Source organism: Chlamydotis macqueenii, chromosome 1 (assembly GCF_036417535.1).
Source record: "Chlamydotis macqueenii isolate bChlMac1 chromosome 1, bChlMac1.mat, whole genome shotgun sequence".
NCBI classification, from domain to species: domain Eukaryota; kingdom Metazoa; phylum Chordata; class Aves; order Otidiformes; family Otididae; genus Chlamydotis; species Chlamydotis macqueenii.
In genome coordinates this window covers 122,279,396-122,298,960 of record NC_141556.1, presented here as the reverse complement: position 1 = coordinate 122,298,960, position 19,565 = coordinate 122,279,396, and the positions used below count along the sequence as shown (strand labels likewise).

Sequence of the window (19,565 nt, the reverse complement as noted above, 5' to 3'; positions counted from 1 at the left end):
AAAACCAACCCACCTAAATTTCAGATCCTGTGTAAGGCTTGCAGTGTATAATGTAGTTCTCTGTTCTGTAACCCAGCTAGTCTGTCCCTTGGCAGTTGAATGACAATAAAAATCTATCTTTCTAACTCAGTTATGTACGGAACATACTACCTGCATTCTCTTGTTGTGCATCTCTGCTTAAAGAGATTTTATTGCTAAGTTTATGGCAAGGTTTATGGACTGCATTTCAGAATACAAGTAGAATCTGTGGGCTGCCTTTCTGCAACATCTGTTTGCAGTCTTAACGCTTTGTTAGGCTACATGCTCATTCTCTGTCAGTTCTGTTATAGTAAGTGTAAAATATCAATGTAAACAAACATTTTTTTATATCTTCAAAATGTAGTTCATCTTAGTTTTGCATTGATAAATTTGAAATGTTGTCTATCCTTCACTTGAAAAAAATTATAATTGATGTTGTTGTTCACTGAAACTAATAATTTTTATTTTTGCACTCTTACAGTTCAGTTTCACATTGCCCACTTATATGAAATCCAGGTAAGCTTTAAGCTCCTTCATAAAAAGTGTGGTTGAGTTTCTAACTACATGATGTAATCCATCTGTGGAATTCAGATTACAGATGCTTTGGTGAAGTTAGGCTTAAGACTCAAGTTACTAAAGATACTTTGCTTTGGCTAAATTAAAAATATTTTGTATGTGGACTCTCATGCTGTAAAATGGAGTAGCTGTTTTAATAAGCTTACCTATTTACTAGTCTCCCAAATTGAGAGCAAACAAACCTCTAAACATAATTTTCAGTAAAATTTTTATTGAGGTTATATATGTATTTTAAAAGTCATGTACAGATATTAAAAAGATGTAGTTTCTCAGTTGATATGTATCTATATTGTTTCTCATACATACATGCACACAGTCGAGTCTAGCAGGTTGCCCAAGTGCCTTCTTTGACTTGAAATTTTCAAATTTAACTGAATGGATGTGGCAGAAACATGGGGAGAGACTGTTCAGTAGGGTCTGTTGCGACAGGACTAGGGGTAGTGGTTTTAAAATAGAGGGAAATAGATTTAGGTTAGATATTGGGAAAAAAATTTTGACACTGAGGGTTGTAGAGCACTGGCACAGGTTGCCCAGAGAGGTGGTGGAAGCCCCATCCCTGGAAACATTTAAGGCCAGGTTGGATGAGGCTCTGAGCAACCTGATCTGGTTGGGGCTGTCCCTGCTCCTTGCAGAGGGGTTGAACTAGATGGCCTTTGAAGGTTCCTTCCAACCCAAACCATTCTATGATTGTATGAGATCTGAGGTCAACAGCACATAAAGCTGTGTTACTACTTCTACAGAACTAAAAATCTCCACAGAGTTAGGTTAGTTTTTTGGGACGTTATAGAGCACTTACTGAGCTTCCAGAATATAAGTAAGTTAAAACCAGGTAGCTACTGAAATAGCTACTGTTTATTTGTAATTTGACTGACTAGTCACATAATGTAGATTGTACGCCCTTTTATCGTATTTATAGGTTTTATATGATTGTAGTTATTTATATATAAATAAAAGAGATTTGATAAACAAGATGGGGTTTTTTGATTGCTTTTGGTGCAAAGCTATACGACAAGAAATCCCCCATCCCAAATGCTGTTAAGAAATGTCATGGTTTGTTGTGGTTCTTACCTGGCCACCATCCAGATTTCATGCTGAGCATTGGCACACACCTGGCGTGTTTATATAACAAAGCATCCTCAACACCTTAGTTCTTTTGAAAGTAGAATATCTCGGGTCACCATGCCAGGTGCCTTGTATAATTGTGTGACCAGTGTTACAAGTGCTTAAGCTGTGCTTTCTAACTGACAACCGTAGGCAGCAGGAAGTTTATTTTAATGCAAGTGAGAGCAAAAAAGTTACAGTGCATTCTACTATTAGACTTGGTTTGTCTCCCAGTTCTGGTTGGGAGGGTATCTTCTTTTTCGAAATCTGAGAAACTTGGAACCACAAAGGGTCTTGACTTCATTCTAGATATTACCTCTGACCAATGAAGAGGTGTTTTTGGAGACAGGCTGGTTGCTTGGTTTCTTGTAAAGGACACAGTGCTACAGCTTTCTGAATCCCTCCATATATTTGAAAATAATCTGTTCTCTAATATTTAATGAAAAAGTTAATTCATTGTTTAATTATGTACCTTCACAGTACTAGAGTTTGAATGATGGGTTGCCAGCCTCTGAGCAAGAGCTGGTGATAAGAGTTAGCAGTGGGTTTTTCATGGTGTTTAATGCTAGTTTCTGGTATTTAATCTGTGGCAGCATGAGTCCCTCTAGCTATTTAGGATGGTAGCTTACACAGTGTCTAAAGAAAGATGTTGGACTGAGTTCCCTTCCCAGTTCTAAGACCATTCATGATGCAGCCAATATCAAGGACTTTGGGGCTTTGGAATTAACATATCTAAATAAAACGAAATGTAAACATTATGACAGTTTGCTGTCATATTTTAAGACATATGTGTAGTCAGATTTCTAAAGGGTAAATAATACAACAAATAGCGAAAGTAAGTACTCTAGATCTGGAAAACACACCCTGTTTTAATAGGTCTTTCTGAATCTTCCCAGGCGTGTAAACATCTCTTTCAAAGTGGGAATATTAGGCACTACTGTTTACCTATGTGACATCTGGATTTCTGCCTCCACTGTCATGCCTCTACAGTGAACACCTATTCATTTGCTTATCCTTCATAGTCATAAATGACAACTTTTGTTCCCAATGCTAAATTTAAATTTTTTCCTGATTGTTTTTATTTTGCTGGCCATGGATATTTTATTTATTTATATTATTTGTTTTCTTACCAGTTGTCTGCATTTCATGAACACCAATTAAAAATCTTTTCTACCAACTTCCCCTTGTTCCATTTGAAAGTATGTAATTGATGCTTTAATTTTTTTTCCTGACTAGAATAAGGTTTTAAAACCAACAGAGTTGTCTTTTGTGATTGTGAGATCTCAAGAACCTAATAACATTTTTAGCTTCTAATAGGTATTTACATTGTTTAGAGTTTTCTCTTCCAGTTGTCCTTTTTGAAACACCAGTGGTCAGTACTGTGTACTCTTTTCATAAAACAAATGTAACGTAAGTCACGATCATTTGCATTTAGGTGGCCCCGTTTGTTTTAGTACGTTCTTCATCTGTTTGCTAGAATGAATCTAATGTTGAATTATCCGAAGGCATATTTTTCTTTTAAAAAGTATAGAAGTTTTAGAAAGTAAAAAAAAAAACCCTACTCATACTAACAGATCTCAGCATTTATATCTTCTAAACTTTCATGGGAGACGAGAAAGAGAAGAATTAAGCATTTAAAATACATTCATTGTTAAACAATTATTATTAGGATAACACAAAGATAAATGCTGACGTTATTACAAAAAAATAATCTATCAAGAAGTCTTAACCTTTAATATATACAAACCAGCTCGTACTGTTCCAGAAGTCAATAAAGACCATGATCCTAACTTCGAAATCTGTTTTCTATATCAAGACCTGTTCACATAGGGAGTTAAGAATTGAATGTTTTCATGCTTTAAGCACATTTAAACTATACAGCAAATAATAAGATGGCATACCTTCATTCTTTAGACATAATCTGTGGATGTGTTTTAATTCTACATATGGTGGGACACTTACTAGGAAAACAAATATTTTGAAAAGGCAGTTCAGATATACCAAAGGAAGGAAAAATGCCAATTACTGATGATCTTCATTTCCATTAGGAATTTCCCAGGAGGAATTTGTGTAGGAGTTTTTCAGATGTAGACTCACATTCAAGCATTCCCCTTTAAAGTAGGATATTCATTTTAGTATAAAAAGCATAATGCATATATGAGGAGTTGACCAAATTTAATAATTTGCGTATTTCTTTTAATTACTTTAAGTAGCCAATTTATATTAAGTACTGTATTTATGAAAGTTATTCTCTTACTATATATATACGTCACTCATTAAAGCTTTCATATGCACTGTATGCAAAAAAAAAAAGTTCTGGAATTTTTTGTCAATGTATTTGTATGCTGTCAGTGCTGTGAAATCGTTGCTCTTGGTGATCTGTTGTAAGCTCTATGATTAATCCATTTACTTTTTTCCTTTTGCAGAGAAACTATCACTCTGCAAAGGAAGCTTATGAACAACTTTTGCAGATCGAAAACCTTCCTGCACAAGTAAAAGCAACTGTCTTACAGCAGTTAGGTATGTAAAATTAACTTTTTTTATTTTTCTGTGTGTTTCTTTTTTCCATCTTTGCCTTCAGCAGTTTTTTTAGGGCTCCATTTCCATAGTGAGTCTTATACAGTGAGTATGATATGTGAGATTTTAATCTAAAACAGAATGCATAACAGTAGATAATCAAATAAGAGAGGAGGAAAAGATTTTAATTAAGCTTACAGAATTAAGAAGCTCTTTCACTTGCTACAATATATGTGTCACAGGTTTTGGGCAATGAGGGGATGCAGCAGTTAGAATTCTGTGTTCTCTTTTCGCCTCTGAGAACATCCCTTGAATAGCCAGGCTAAATGCAATAAACCAAAGTACTCTTTTCTGTTGCAGAATAGAAGAACATGGCAAATGAAAAGAATTCCCTTTTCTTTCTCTTTAATTATAGTACTTAATTAAAACCTGTTTCTGTAACTAAAAATGGATCATCAGATTCCATAAAAGAAACCGTATAAAAAGAGAAAAAGTATTGTTTTTTTAAAATTGTCATCTTACGTTTTTATAGAAAGCTGATAAATCATTTTTAGACCACCATTTCTAATGGATGGGTATAATAAATTACTTTTGTCCTGTATACATTATAAAAGTTATTTCCAGAATATTTTGTTAAAGTTGGTCAGTTCAGTGTAAAATTTCTTCATTCACTTTCTCCATGTTCTTCATATAGTTTATTATTCTAAATATTGATTTGGTGGGCTTATGGCTTTTTTTTTTTTTTTTTTTTTTTTTTTTTTTTTTCTCCTCCTTCCCCTTGCACTTTCACATAATGGTCATTTAATTCAGATTAGTAACTGGCACTAAGTCATGGCCACTTTCTTTGTGGCAGGTTGTGTATGGATTTGGAATGGGCCAATTTGTTTAGCTTTGAATTCTTCTGTGTAAAGTCACAAATGAAACTCCTGGAGCAGTTCACTGCAGGACTTCTAAGTGCTGATCTTTTTGCTGTCACATGACAGTGTTGCTTATATTTCAGTGTCCCCTTTGAATTTTTTTAACTTGGTATTATGCCACCTAGTATAAATTGTCAGCAATTTCATCTAGAAGGGCTATACATATTATCAATGCAAGTCAGCCTTCCCAAAATAGCTGACCAAGTGCTTTTTCAATTCCCTTTGATGTATGTTGCCACATTGGGAGCGGAGGCTCATGGTTGTGTTCATAAAATCTTACCACAGGTCTCTGCGCTAGCAGTAAGAGCAATGACTTTGAGAATTGTCTGCTGTCTGAAAACTAGACTAACTCCCTTTATTCAACCAGCATAGGTCTCCTAGTTTTGTAGTATAAGTAGCTTTATGTGGAGAAAAGAACAATGATCTTAAGAACATTCAAGAAGTAATACCATTTCTTTTGCTCTTTGCTGTTAAAAGTGGTATTTATCAGAGTGTGGTGTTTATCACAGCTTTAGTCTCCAGCAGCTGGTAGTGGAAACACCTCCTAAGTAACCGTAGTCCAGGTGGTGCAATGCTGCTCAGAAAAAAAAAATAATAGAAAATACCTGACATCTTCCAGAATGCTACTGGCAAAACCCCATCAAAGTGTATTTCTATGTTGAACTTTTTTTTCACTCCAACAAAAAAATTGTTTTGGCATGAAAATACCATGTATTTCTTTTCCTTAGCTAGTTAATCTGTATTGAGCCAGAGTTGAAATTTAGGTAAGTTCAGATGTCTTGTGAGAGATTTATTGAAATCTTGTTGCTGGTTTCCAAAGCAGATCACTGTGGAGGAGAACTTTGTGATTCTCAGATAAATACATATTTGTTTCAGCTGATGCATGCTGACTAGTTTGAGTAGACCTAACAGATGGATAAGAGCAATTTCTTTCTTATTTTTTGCCACCTCATTTGCTTTCCAAACAATAATTCTTTTCATCGCTATGCCTAAAATTACATTAAACTAATGAGGCTGGAGATCAAATCTGTGCCGATATTCTTTCTCCAATTATAGTCAGCAGTTGCATAAGGAGGAGTGTAAGAACAACATAAGCATCTGCTTCGAGGTTCTCAAAGCACTCTCCCAATGATTTTTAGCTAGGGGCACTCCTAGGTGGTGTCCGCGTAGTTGGATGAGACGTATGAGATGCTAAAATGGGCATGCGACTCATCTCTTCAGAGATGGAGATGATGGTGTTTGCTGGGGAAATAGCAGTTGCCACAAGTTCAGCATTAGAGTGATTGCTGGGCATAAAAAAACCCTGCCACATGAGCTAGGCTAGCGCATCCTCTTGCTGAGGCAACACAGGGATTTGTTACAAATTAGATTGTAAAGACCTGGAAAAGAGCGTGGAACATTTGTGAAGTATGGACAAAAATTGTGGTTTTGTTTATTATGTTAAAAATGTCCCAAGAGGGGAAGAGTAGTCAATATGCTAGCTGAGAATTTGAGTTAGGTCTTGCCAATGGGAAACTGCGGAGCTTACCAGGGTTTTTCCATCACCTTTCTGTACGTTCTTCATTTTATGCATGAGGAGGAGAGAGCGCCAGTTTACTTTACCTGTGCTGTTCTAGTAGAAAACTTCTGTTTGTTCTTCCTCACCAACTCTCTTGCTTTCTGCCTTTTTCATGTCCCTGCGCAGGAAGATAAAATCAGGAAGCAACCCTTGTTTGAGCAGTGAAACTACATAGGGATTGCTAGTTCTCATTTCTGTCTCCTAGAAATAGATTCTTTCTTTTTATCAGTGAACCTCAGTAAAGATCTCCTGAAGATACAACATGTTATCTTTCAATCCAGGAAGGTTCTGATGAAACAGAAAATGGGTATCACCAGATAACACTGCCAAAGATTCACGAAATTGCTTAATGGTTTTTTTTTTTTTAAACTCTTGTTTATAATCCCTGAACTACTATCTTTATCTCAGACTTTGCATGGCACTGCACCTGATAAGTTTATCCTTAGTGTACAGTTATGCAGGTGTGTTCTGATAACCACCTTCACATAAGCCTTTTTTTCTTACAGCATGGGTTTTTTCTGTATGCTTAAGAACTTCAGTGACTTGGAATTTGAATCAAAATCATAGCTTGTTTAGGAAGTCCATGAGACAAAGTTGTGTATGTTGTATATCTCTGCAAAAATTACTGGTGGTCTTTTTTTTTTTTTTCCTTTTTTTAAATTTTTTTTCTTTTTTTTTCTGATGGGTAGGATTTTGACTTGATCCATCTTCAAACAAGAAACTTTTTTTTCGGCTCTGTAACCACTTGGCTCCTAACGTGACATCTCATTTAGTCCTTGAAATACTCAAACTTCTGCTTCTGACCACAGTTTCCAAGTGATACTTCTTAAAACAACTTAGGCAAATATTGTTCAATAGACTTGATTTTCTTTTAGATTGCCTTTTTTAAAGCTTGGAAGTTTACCTTCCATTTGCAAAAGTGTCGCTGTGGCTGTTAACAAATTATAAGGCCATGGAATAAAATATAAGCTGTACAGAATGGGTAGAATAAAATATTAAAGGCATAGTCTATTTACAGAGAGTGAAGTAAGGCTGCACATACTCATCAGTTCAGTTCTCAGCCTTGCCTACTTTGTCTAGCATTTCAGATGAGCTCTGAGTTTGATCTTTTGAGTGGTATTACCTGTTCATGTAGTTAGACTGTATCAAAAAGGGTAAGCTTAGGGTGCCGAGGTTTTAGATGGACATTTAGTGCAGGTGTGTGTACAACTACAGGTAACTAAAACTTTGTGCAAACCTTGGATATTTTATGAAATTGATATCCTAGTGTTCCACAAGGGACTGTTTATGGACACGACACAAGAAAAACATAGGGACAATCTGTTGTCACATCTTGCACTTTACAAATGCTGGCTGAAAAGCAGTGTATTGTTAAGACAAATACATGGAGATTACGCGAACAGCAAGACATTGCTGACCAGTGTGGTATGTAGTGATTTCAGCAAGCCAGCTGCCTGTTACAAAGAATTTCCTTCCTAGCAGTGAGATGATTTTTGGGCTGCTTAAAGGAATTTTGTCTAAGCGTAGAGGCAGATAAGGAGCAGCTTGAGAAGATGGTGAGGGTGCTTTGTTTGAAATGATAACCAAGCCTTGCATCAGTGGTAGAGCAGAGATGCGTTTTAATAGCATGTAAAAGATTATATGGGAGCATGGATTGTGGGAGGCCTTTAAAGTGGAGATGAATAATTTGTCTAATGTAATGAAAGAAAAAAGGCGTTTGAAAGGTTATGATGTGTGGTTTGATGAAATTATTTTTTCAGCAGAATTTGTTATGTAGATCAGAGGTGATTGCATTTGTCAAGGTGAACAGAAAGGATGTAGCAATAAAGACGAAATGACAATGTAAGAAAGATTTAAGTAGAGGTAGAAAAATTGATATCAATGTTCTGTTCAGGAGTTGCCCAAATGTAGCTATGGGGTAAATATGAGGATTTAGGAGAAAAGGAGTAAACTGAACATAACGTACAGATAATTGATGTATGTGACAGGGAGAATGGTGGCATCTTTTGCAATGACAGGGAAGGTGTCTGTATTCAGAGGAGGGAAGAATTAATGTTTCCAGATTAACTTTTTGTAGTAGGAAATTGAACAGTTCATAATTGTGCTACTAACCTCTTAGAAAATTATTTAAACTAGAAAAAACACTTTAAAAGTACCTGGAAGTAATTTTGACTTAAGATCTTTTTGTCCTGTTAAAATTTTCATTCATAGTATTACATGTAAGTGATATTATTGTTTGTTATTCCTGTTTTTAATGAGGAACTAATGCTATAAATATCCTGCTGTGCCAAAGTGTTAAATGTTCTTAGAGAACTTCACTTCTGCCATTTATGGGTTCTTTTTCTAGGCTGGATGCATCACACCGTGGATCAGCTTGGAGACAAGGCAACCAAGGAAAGCTATGCTATACAGTATCTCCAGAAATCTCTAGAAGCAGATCCAAATTCTGGTCAATCCTGGTATTTCCTTGGAAGGTGAGAAATTACTTTATAGACACTGTAACTATATTTGTAATTTTTTTAGGGTACTCATTATTGTGAGTATCTTACATTGTTTTTCTTCTTAATATTTTCAGAGGAAAAATGAAGGGAAAGGATGTATCTATCTACTGAAGTCTAGTTTTCTGGAAAGTGTATAAAAAGACAAGGTGCTAACATATTTGGGATGAATATAGATTAGAAGTTGAAATGAAGTATGTTACCCAAGTGGTCCTGCTATTTTTGTAGTTGTTACTCAGTCTGTACTTTTACAGTAATCTAAGTCTGCCCTGCCTGGTTTTACCTGTTCCTCTTTGTCCAACCACATCTTCTATTCGCTCTCTTTTTTACTTCCCCTCCCCCCGCCCTTTCCCCCCACCCCCCCCCCCCTTTTTTTTTTTTTTGGTGAATGCTCTGTAAATGTTGATATATTTCTTCATACCTTTTTTGCAATTATTTATCTCTTTATTTTTCTCAGAATATCCCTTCTAATCTCAGTCAATTTTTGTACTAAAATACAAATATTTTCCAAAGTAGACCTATATCTCTAAACAGCATATATTGCAACTAAATATTAGGCCAAGATAGCTCAAATTGATCCATTCTAATATCTATTTAAGTGTTGTATTAATTCTGTACTATCAGACAGTATTTTTTACTTCAAAATTAACTTATTTCAAGGTGTAATTCACCTCAGTATCTTCCAGCTGACTTTCTTGGAGATTCTGGTCACATACAACTGGAACCTACTTTTTGTTTTTGTCATCCTAATTATATTCCTCCAGCTGTTCCTGTAAGACAGGGCTCTTCAACCAGCTGTCTGCAGGCTAAGGAAGGATACACTGGCACTGAGCGTTAAGGGCAGAGGGCTAGAGCAAGCGTGGAGGGAAAAGGGAAAATGGGCCAGGGATCATCTGGCTCAGCTTGCCATCCACTGGGCTTAAATCCTGTTGTTTCCTCAGTAGTCCCATTCCATGTGCCTTGAGCTAGTTGAGTTCTTGCACAGCAGCAGGATGGAGCCAGGGCTCCATGAGGTATGTGTGCGCAGCTGCCATGCTGCTGCTCCTGCTGTGCCACAGCTTTCATATGGTTAGAGTGAAACCTAGGACCATACAGACAAGGGAGAGAAACGCAAGAAATTGGGGCGGGGGGAGAGTGCGGGATCCAGTGGAAGCATCTCTTATACTAGACAGGGAAAACTAGAGCAAAAATGTTTCTGAGCCCCATTCCTTCAATCCATATGCTGGCAGAAGAAGAGGAAAGGAACAGCGTTACAGGGTTGTGCTTTTGTTCTTCCTGTTTTTCTCTCCTCGTATATTTTCTTATGTTAGTCCTCATCTGCTGGTTGTCCAAACTGGATAGCAAGTGGGTTTAAAGTTACCTTTCAAAAATATACCAGCACCACGCTTCTCCCCTGCTGAAAAAAAAATCCATCACCTGTTTTAAATTTTGTTGGGTGCTTAATGTTGTTGCTTTCCTAAGCAGAGTCTTCATGTATCAGATAAGCAGACAGACTGAAATGCCTATTTGAACTTGGGTTAGGTTGTGATTAAAATGATTTTCTGAAACATTGTATTCAGACTTAATGGATAGGCAGAGTATGGCTAGATTTTATTGTATTCCTTTCCTAGTGTGCCCCAAGAATACAGGAAAGAGTGTACCATGTTTGACAAACCTTTGACTGTACTGTCCTGATTGGGTTTTATTTTTTACTAGAATAAATGTTTTGTTACTTACGTGTTTTGGAAGTTGTCAGTTCTTCCAATAGGGAGACTTACTACAGACAATACAAGAAGCAGAGCTATTGTACGTAAAACTAGTAAATATATATATATTTATATATTTAATATTGTACTTATGTGAAGCTTTTAATTTTAAAAAGGTAGGTATTATTCCCTGTGGTATAATTGTAGTTCTCTGTAGAGTTCTGGTATTTCTGCTTAGAATGCTGCAATATTTAAGAATTTGTATGTGAAAAATATTGAAGTGTAAAACTATTTAAAAAATCCAGAACAAGACTTTTTACATAATTTCATACTCTATATATACAGTAGAACTAGCTGATTTGTTGTTCATTATTTGAAATTTTATTGAGGTTTGAGAAACATGCATAAAAAGCTTCCCCAGCAATCAGGAACCATCCTGATTGAGTTGGTCAGTATCTCTGAATAATTCTGAAACACTTCTTGTAGAACATGAACTTTCATAATCATTTGTTTGATAAAATAGATAACTGAACTGTTTCTTTATAATGCTGCCTGTAGATAAAGATTTTTCTTATTGACTGATAAGATATTGCAAATGAAAGAAATTTAAGACTTTAAACTGTGGTATGACTTCTGTTTTCTCTACTAAGGCAGTAAATTAGGGTTTAAGCAGTTTTGGTGTGCTTTTCAAATAAATAAATAGTAATACATGTTGATTAAGATGTTTGAATCTGCTTATACCTGGCACTCAGAAACAGCAATGTTTTGGATTCATCTAGAGGAGTATGTATTTGCATGACTTCATATTTGTCAGATCAGTCTTGGTAAGCCATCCTCAATGACTGCCTTCTTTAAGTATTACCCAAGTTCTTTTTTTCTTCTCCCAGGTGCTATTCAAGTATTGGGAAAGTTCAGGATGCCTTTATATCTTATAGGCAATCTATTGATAAATCAGAAGCAAGTGCAGATACATGGTGTTCTATAGGGTAAGAATGATACAGGGTAATACAGTGATATAATTCAATGCTAATATAAATAAAGAATATCAGCTTTTTAACTCTTTTGTGCTCTCAAGGGGACTGTAAAGCTTTTAATTTATACATTCATGTTGTCAGACTTGTCTGATTTCAAGTTTAAATAATATATTTATTTGCTTTCTCTATTTTTAAAAATACTGAATATGTTATGTATATGAGCTTTGCATGCTCAGATGTGTGTTTATGCTTATTACTGTGCTTTATGTAACAGCAAAGTTTATTAAGGGTTTTGAGGGGAATGTGTATATTTGACTTGTTTGTATTTTGACTTTGTTATTAATTCTCAACTTCACTAATCTTTCTATTCAGTGTGCTGTATCAACAGCAAAATCAGCCTATGGATGCTTTACAGGCCTATATCTGTGCTGTACAATTGGACCATGGCCATGCTGCAGCCTGGATGGACCTAGGCACACTCTATGAGTCCTGCAACCAGCCTCAGGATGCCATTAAATGCTACTTAAATGCAACTAGGAGCAAAAATTGTAGTAATACCTCTGCACTTGCAGCACGGATAAAGTATTTACAGGTAAAACTGAAGTTTTAAGACGTGGGAGATACTCTTCCAAATACGTAGTAGAGGGGAGGGGAGAAGTAATAAGCAAGTTTAATTTGCAATTGTTTTGTGCTGTGTATAATGTGTTTTCATGTGTATTGTAAGCATATCATAGCCTGTAATATTTTATTTCTTCATTTTTAAGTGAAACTTCATTCCTTATAAAACCTATTTTGCACATTTAATCAAAGCATACTGTTTTACAACACTTCGCTTTTTTCTTTGTATTGTCTACATTTTTAAGTTCTCATAGAGAATACACAAACGCTATCTTTCACTCTTGTTTGCAATTTCAGAAGAAAGGAATTATGAGACCTCTGAATCCAGAGCTCATCTTTGTTCTGATTCTCACAAAGGTTTATATTCTGGTTACCCTCTTTATACTTAGCACCTTTCTAAAACCCCAAATTTTAAATCTATCCTCTCTTTAAGACGTAATTAGCTACAGCATTTAGGAAGATTTCATGGACTTGCTCTTACTAAAGTAGGCTTGTGTTAAATTTGCTTTTTACATAATTTTTCCTAGGCTCAGTTGTGTAACCCTCCACAAGGTAGTCTACAGAATAAAACTAAATTACTTCCTAGTATTGAGGAGGCATGGAGCCTACCAATCCCCGCAGAGCTTACCTCCAGGCAGGGTGCCATGAACACAGCACAGCAGGTGAGAAGTTGGGTTATGTTCTGCAGGTGCCCAGCTTTAAGGGTTCTTTACAATCGGTAGTGGTCAAGCTTATTTTATTGAGCACAGGAATGGCTTTTATTAATAAAGAGCCTTTGATTTATTTGCAAAGGGATACTAGATCAAGAAGCTCCCTATAATATGGGAGAAATATGGGGGTACCAATTTAGAACCTTTGTGGATTTTCATGATTTTAAAAGATTTCATCTTAACTAGAAATGCTGCAGTGGTTTAATAATCTGGTGAAAGGTACACATTCCTCCATTGATGACCATATGGAAACTGATTTTTCAGTTATTGAAATCATCTTCAGAATATCTACTCAGCCCTTTTAATATATGTGGGCTGTTAAAATACATGATTTTAAAGGAAAGAACTAAGAATATATAGAACCATATTTTTGTCTTCCTTCTGTGATTCTTAGGCTTGTAAACCTCATCATCCCAATACTGAACCTGTACTAGGCCTCACTCAAACACCAATTTCACAGCAATCCTTGCCACTACACATGATTCCTTCTAGCCAAGTAGATGACCTGACCAGTCCTGCCAAGAGGAAAAGAACATCTAGTCCAACAAAGGTATATATCCTGATGAGCTAAAGAGCCCCCTACCAAAATTATCTGGAAATATGCATTAAAGTGATGCAGCATGCACAGAATTTGTGCTGTAAATTTTAATCCTTTGGCATCAAGGTGGGGAATGTTTTTAGGAATTTTAAAAAACATTTTTCAGTGGTGTGTTTAATCAAGGTACAGTTCAGATAGGACGTGCATAAGGGCAATACAGATCGGTGGCACTATACTACAATCATAGCTGTATAAATGAAAATGTACAGTCATAGTTGGATGATAGAGAGGGAGACAATCATGTCATCCTGTCTATTGCCTTTGCTTATATTTAGAATTCAAGTGTTTCATCATCATGTAATAGTGTTACAGTAGATAAAGTATTCAGTTTTAAAAGTAGTGTACGTTAAGTTAGTAGCATAACTTGATTTCATTGTTTCTCATTATGATATTAGATAGCATTTAACTCTTTCCTCTGATTGCTCTGTTACTGCATGGGAATGGTAAAATGAGACTTAGTATGTTTTAGTATGTTCTTTGTTTATATTGTTATTCTTGAAAAAATGATTAGTTCTTTAATAAGTAAGATAAAATCTAGTTAGTAAAAGAAATTATTTTGATCCTTTGATAGTTACACATCTTAATGTAATGTTTTCTCTCAGAATACTTCAGATGTTTGGAGCAGTGGCCATACAGTGTCACATCCTCCTGTACAGCAACAAATTCATTCTTGGTGCTTGACACCACAGAAATTACAGGTATGTGTGTTGAAGATCTTCGGAAGTTTTGATACATTTTTTTTTTCTCCTTTTCCCTTTCCTAACTAAATCTGGAACATTTTCACATTTCTGAAAATTCAATATGAATTACTTCCCAAATAATTCCCACAGTGTACTTCAAGTTGTGCCAGTATTTATGGCTTCTCTGTGTGAGATTAATTCTGTTGTAAAATAAATTATCTGTAGCAGAAACAGAACACTTATGTTGTATGAATTCTGTAATTTATAAAGTATGAACATATAGTAATTCTTTTTTCTTACAATATTTTAAAGATACATACGCAAATTGCCACACTTGTATGCCAAGTGAGTTTTGCTTCTTGCTGTAATGTAGGGGATATTGAAGGAGATGTAGAAGTATTGTAGTATCCTCTTTCTCCTCTGAGAAGAGCTTCTTGTATCAAATTGTGCAAACAAACATACATGTTCTGCAAAATGCAATTACTCAAATGAAATTTGGTACTGCTTTTCTATATTTTATCTCATCTAATATGTTTGTATGAAATACTAGATTTTATTTTTGAAATCTTGTTTCAGGTCTTTTTGTTACAAAGTTTTGTTGTCTCTTCAGTTCATTAGGGCTTGCAGTGAGCTTCAGCAGCATTTCCATATTTTGCAAATCAGGCGTAGCTGGAAACTTTTACCCACATGTTACAGATACTGCTTTGGATGCAAGGAGAAATAGAAGGGAACACAGTGCAGAGACAGGCATTCTGTTTGACAGAGCAGTGTTCCTCTCAACTCCAGTGTACTTCTTCAGCTGTTTATCTGGACAATATTGACTTCATTATGCTGCATAATAATAATGCTTCTCTTCCTCCACCTCCTCACCCTTTTGGTCCTCCCTAATCATTCTTCTATCTCTCTCTCTCTTATAGAATGGTTTGGGTTGGAAGGGACCTTTAAAGGTCATCTAGTCCAACCCCCCTGCAAGGAGCAGGGACATCTCCAACCAGATCAGGTTGCTCAGAGCCTCTTCATGCAGTCTTATTTCTTTCTGCTTATTTTATATCCTACTACTTTTTCGCCTTTTTGGTTTCACCTCTTTCCAGACCCAGCTTCCTCTTCTAAGTAGGATCTAAGTAGGCTTCTCCAAGTACAGTATACTGGATTTACTGGCAATAGTTTGATGATGTTCCAGCATACATGAATAGGAAAATGAAGAAGATACAATGCAAGAGGAGAGTGAATAAAACCTTTATTACCACTTCTCAGTCAGCCTTTTAAAAGAGGCAGGTCAGAGGCTGGATAGATATGGCACAGAACACACACCAAATGGCTTAGCTAATAAAAGCAGAATGGGAAAGGGCTATGGCCGCACAGTAGCCTCCAGGGCTGCGACATGCCAGTGCAGGAGGGGTGGGTGTTGGTTACACAGAATTGATGGGCAGCAGGAACAGTGCTGCCTGCAAAGCTTCTTCATCCATAGCACTGGAGAGGAGTGCACACTTGCCCCTGATGACGTATGTTCTAGGTCAGTCTTTCTGATTCCAGTTACAGACATTTTTTAAAAAGCGAAATAACAACTGAAGAGCACTGATTTTGATATATTTATTAGTTTTATTCATTGCAGTCCCCTGCAGAGGGACTTTGGAAAGGAAGCTAGTGTTAATCCAGGAAGTTTGGCATGAATCATCTTTTAACCACTTTTTCAGACGATGGTGGATTTTTTTTTTTAGTTGATAGTTTTCAAATACAGTTGTTCAAAGCAGAATGAACTGCGCTTTATTTCATACTCATACTTCAGTTCCATTTATGTATTGCTAATACAGCATAATCAAAGCAATGGAGACAAGAAGGATGGAGAAAAATAATACATGCAGACCTGAAAGGAAGTAAAGGAAACCTGATCTGTTTGCTTTTGATGGGGCTTGATTTGGTTGGTTTCTTGTTTTTTGTTTGGGGTTTGGTTTTTGAGGCTTGTGGGTTGTTTTTCTTTTTTTGTTTTGTTTTGTTTTTTTTTTAAGGATTTACAATGATGTAAAGTAGCTTAATATTTAAGAACAATCCAGAAAAATACCTGTATGCCACCTTTTGCGAATAAAATAATAGCACAGTAAAAAAAAAAAAGTGTTAAAACATACATCATGGTAATAAGAATTCTCTATAATCATACTTGAATATAGTTTTCTTTTATGGTATCAGTACCCTTAATTTTAGTGTGGTGATAATAGTTTTACACTCAAATAATGTAGAAATTCTCTTTAGTCTTATTAACTGCTAGTAAGGTTTGATTACAGAATAGTGTATGGAAAGATGTTGGAGTCTGCAAGAGAAACCTCAGGCATGTTTTCAGCTTTACAAGTCTTGTCCTCGTGGATGATTTTTAGTATTGTATGCAAGAACGTTACTAAAAAGCACATTTGATTTAATTATTCTGAACTGTGCTGCTGTTTTTTCAGCACTTGGAACAGCTGCGTGCAAACCGAAATAATCTAAATCCAGCACAGAAACTTATGCTGGAACAGCTGGAGAGTCAGTTTGTCTTGATGCAGCAACACCAGCAGGTGAGAACAAAAACATTTTTCTCTTTTGCAAAACTTTTGTCAGTAATGATGTCTGTTGTGTTTCTTGAATGCTGAAGCATTTTTGTTATACACAATTCTCGTGCCCTTTACTATGTTATGGGGCCTGTTGCAACAGGACTAGGGGTAATGGTTTTAAAATAGAGGGAGGTAGATTTAGATTAGACATTAAGAAAAATTTTTTTACAATGAGGGTGGTGGAACACTGGCACAGGTTGCGCAGAGAGGTGGTGGATGCCCCATCCCTGGAAACATTCAAGGCCAGGTTGGATGGGGCTCTGAGCAACCTGATCTGGTTGGAGATGTCCCTGCTCCTTGCAGGGGGGTTGGACTAGATGGCCTTTGAAGGTTCCTTCCAACCCTAACCATTCTATGATTCTAAGTCTTTTTTATTTTTATTTATTTATTTATTTATATAAAGTAGGATTGTGATTTACTGGTTGAAATACAACAGATTTAGCTGGTTTTTATTATAGGGCTATCAGATATTGTAAAAGTTTTCAAGCCACACTTTCAAACTAAAGTGAGCAGACACATCTAAAAGCGCTCTTACTTGAAAAATACTTAGTTGTAGTAAGCCATATTACAGCGTATTTATCGTCCTCTCCGCGTTCACTTCTCTCTCTTAGTGTGCAACTTTAGCAGTAAAACACTAACACACAAACTGAGGAGCCTGTAAGAAAAGTGTGCTGGTAGCGTTACCTTAAAATTCTCTCAGTGCATTTGTGAGCATGACAGTCATTTCTCAAAAGCAACTGTGAAGATCTTAAAATCAGTATAAAATTGGAATTGAGCAGTGCAATAAAGTACACAAACCTTATATGATCTTTATTTTTTTGAGTTCTGCAGCTAATGTTCTTGTGCTTTGTTCATCTTCCATTAGATGAGACAAACAGGAGTTGCACAGGTACGATCTACTGGAATTCCTAATGGGCCAACAGCTGATTCGTCACTGCCTACAAACTCTGTCTCTGGTCAGCAGCCACAGGTTGCTCTAACCAGAGTGCCTAACGTCACTCAGCGTGGAATCCGTCCCGCCTGCCCTGGGCAGCCTATGGCTAATGGACCCTTTCCAGCAGGCCCCATTCCCTGCAGCACAGCAAGAACGCTGGGTAGTACAGACACTATTTTGATAGGCAATAATCACATAACAGAAAGTGGAAGTAATGGAAACGTGCCTTACCTGCAGCGAAACGCACTCTCTCTACCTCATAACCGCACAAACCTGACCAGCAGCGCAGAGGAGCCGTGGAAAAACCAACTATCTAACTCCACTCAGGTAAACAGTTTCGGTTTACTCATAGAGTATGCTAAGGAGAGTTGATAAGCAAGTCAGTGTTTGAAGTCTCTCATTTGTAAATACATGTTTTCTATTTCCTGAAGTTTATGACCTAGATGCAAATAAAACTAGCTTAAACCCGCCTATTACACTTTAATGTTAAAAATCTACATATTAAATTAACTACTTTCAGGATAAAAAAATCATCGTAAATCGAAGAGAGCAGTTACATACTGCTCAGCTGCTTACCTTTGCAGAAAAGTTTCTTTAAAAAGGAATACTTGTACGTCTTCTTGTTGAGTCTTTAATGTGAAACTTTGACTTTGTTTTTCATATAGTAAGAATGCAAGTGTTTCATGGGATGCTGAATGTCGTAGTTCTTTTGGACAGTGCATTGTCATTTTGACATCATTACCTGTATTTTGCTTCCGTATGATCTTCCAAAGTTAATATCTAGCAATCAATCCCACAGAGTTACTTGCAGAAAAATACTATAACGCTAGTAAAAATCCATAGGGATTAAAGTGTGTAAGTAAGGGTGTTTTGTGTATGTGTGTGATAGAACCTGAAGATAAAGCTTTTTTTTTTTTTTTTTTTTTTTTTTAATTTCAGCCCAAATTACTTTCTTCCAAAACATACATACCTTGTACATGTAGCAAGGTGTTCTATAGGAAGATATTCTAATGGTTTAATTCATTTTTACCAGATGGGTTATACAGCTTGATAGAATATTGTTTTCTTCCTCAAAACTGCATAAATTTCTTGTTTCATTAATAGTGCATATCACTTTAATGCTGAAGAATTGAGATTGGCCTGTGGTACAGACATACATACATGTTTAACCGCACATATACTGCAACAAAGACTGAGATAATACCAGAATATCTGATGTGAAACATGGTTATTCAAAACTAAAACAGTGTTGTAACATGATTTTTAAAAATTTTCCTCTGTATCAGTAGTTCTATTTACATGGTTTATAAGCATGGCAGGGGAATGTGGAGCCTGTTAGACTCACTACCTCTTGCTTGAATTAGAATTCACTTTTTTATTTTCTCTATATTGTTTAAAAGAAGTTCTGCACTTGCTGCAGAGATGTCTGCTTCATGCAGATGTCTGTGGTGTCTAGTGTCCATAAAGTAGGCAAGTAATAAATCGCAATAGGCATTGACAGCTTTCCATAAAGGTGGTGTTTTTGAAAAGGCTGGGTAACTGTTCCAAGGAAAGCGTGTGGTGCCATTTCCTGTATCCATTGCATTTTTGTTTTGTATG

At 36.1% G+C, this 19,565-nt stretch overlaps 1 protein-coding gene across 16 annotated transcripts in view; it reads left to right on the top strand.

Annotated features, from left to right (window-relative positions):
* The window catches only part of KDM6A (lysine demethylase 6A), a 161,907-nt gene that overhangs the window by 101,609 nt on the left and 40,733 nt on the right, over positions 1 to 19,565 (top strand). For 4 of the 16 annotated variants that reach the window (XR_015261036.1, XM_086766183.1, XM_086766193.1 and 1 more), the window contains exons 8-18: positions 500 to 534; positions 2,829 to 2,894; positions 4,122 to 4,215; positions 9,035 to 9,161; positions 11,758 to 11,856; positions 12,217 to 12,436; positions 12,990 to 13,124; positions 13,567 to 13,722; positions 14,373 to 14,468; positions 16,892 to 16,996; positions 17,898 to 18,293. Coding sequence is in view for 15 of the 16 variants with exons in the window: in XM_086766183.1 (XP_086622309.1) it covers positions 500 to 534; positions 2,829 to 2,894; positions 4,122 to 4,215; positions 9,035 to 9,161; positions 11,758 to 11,856; positions 12,217 to 12,436; positions 12,990 to 13,124; positions 13,567 to 13,722; positions 14,373 to 14,468; positions 16,892 to 16,996; positions 17,898 to 18,293 (1,529 nt within the window). In the remaining variant the exon portion in view is untranslated. The remainder of the gene's footprint in view (positions 1 to 499; positions 535 to 2,828; positions 2,895 to 4,121; positions 4,216 to 9,034; positions 9,162 to 11,757; positions 11,857 to 12,216; positions 12,437 to 12,989; positions 13,125 to 13,566; positions 13,723 to 14,372; positions 14,469 to 16,891; positions 16,997 to 17,897; positions 18,294 to 19,565) is intronic. The other 12 variants (XM_086766200.1, XM_086766175.1, XM_086766225.1 and 9 more) reach the window with 7 other exon arrangements.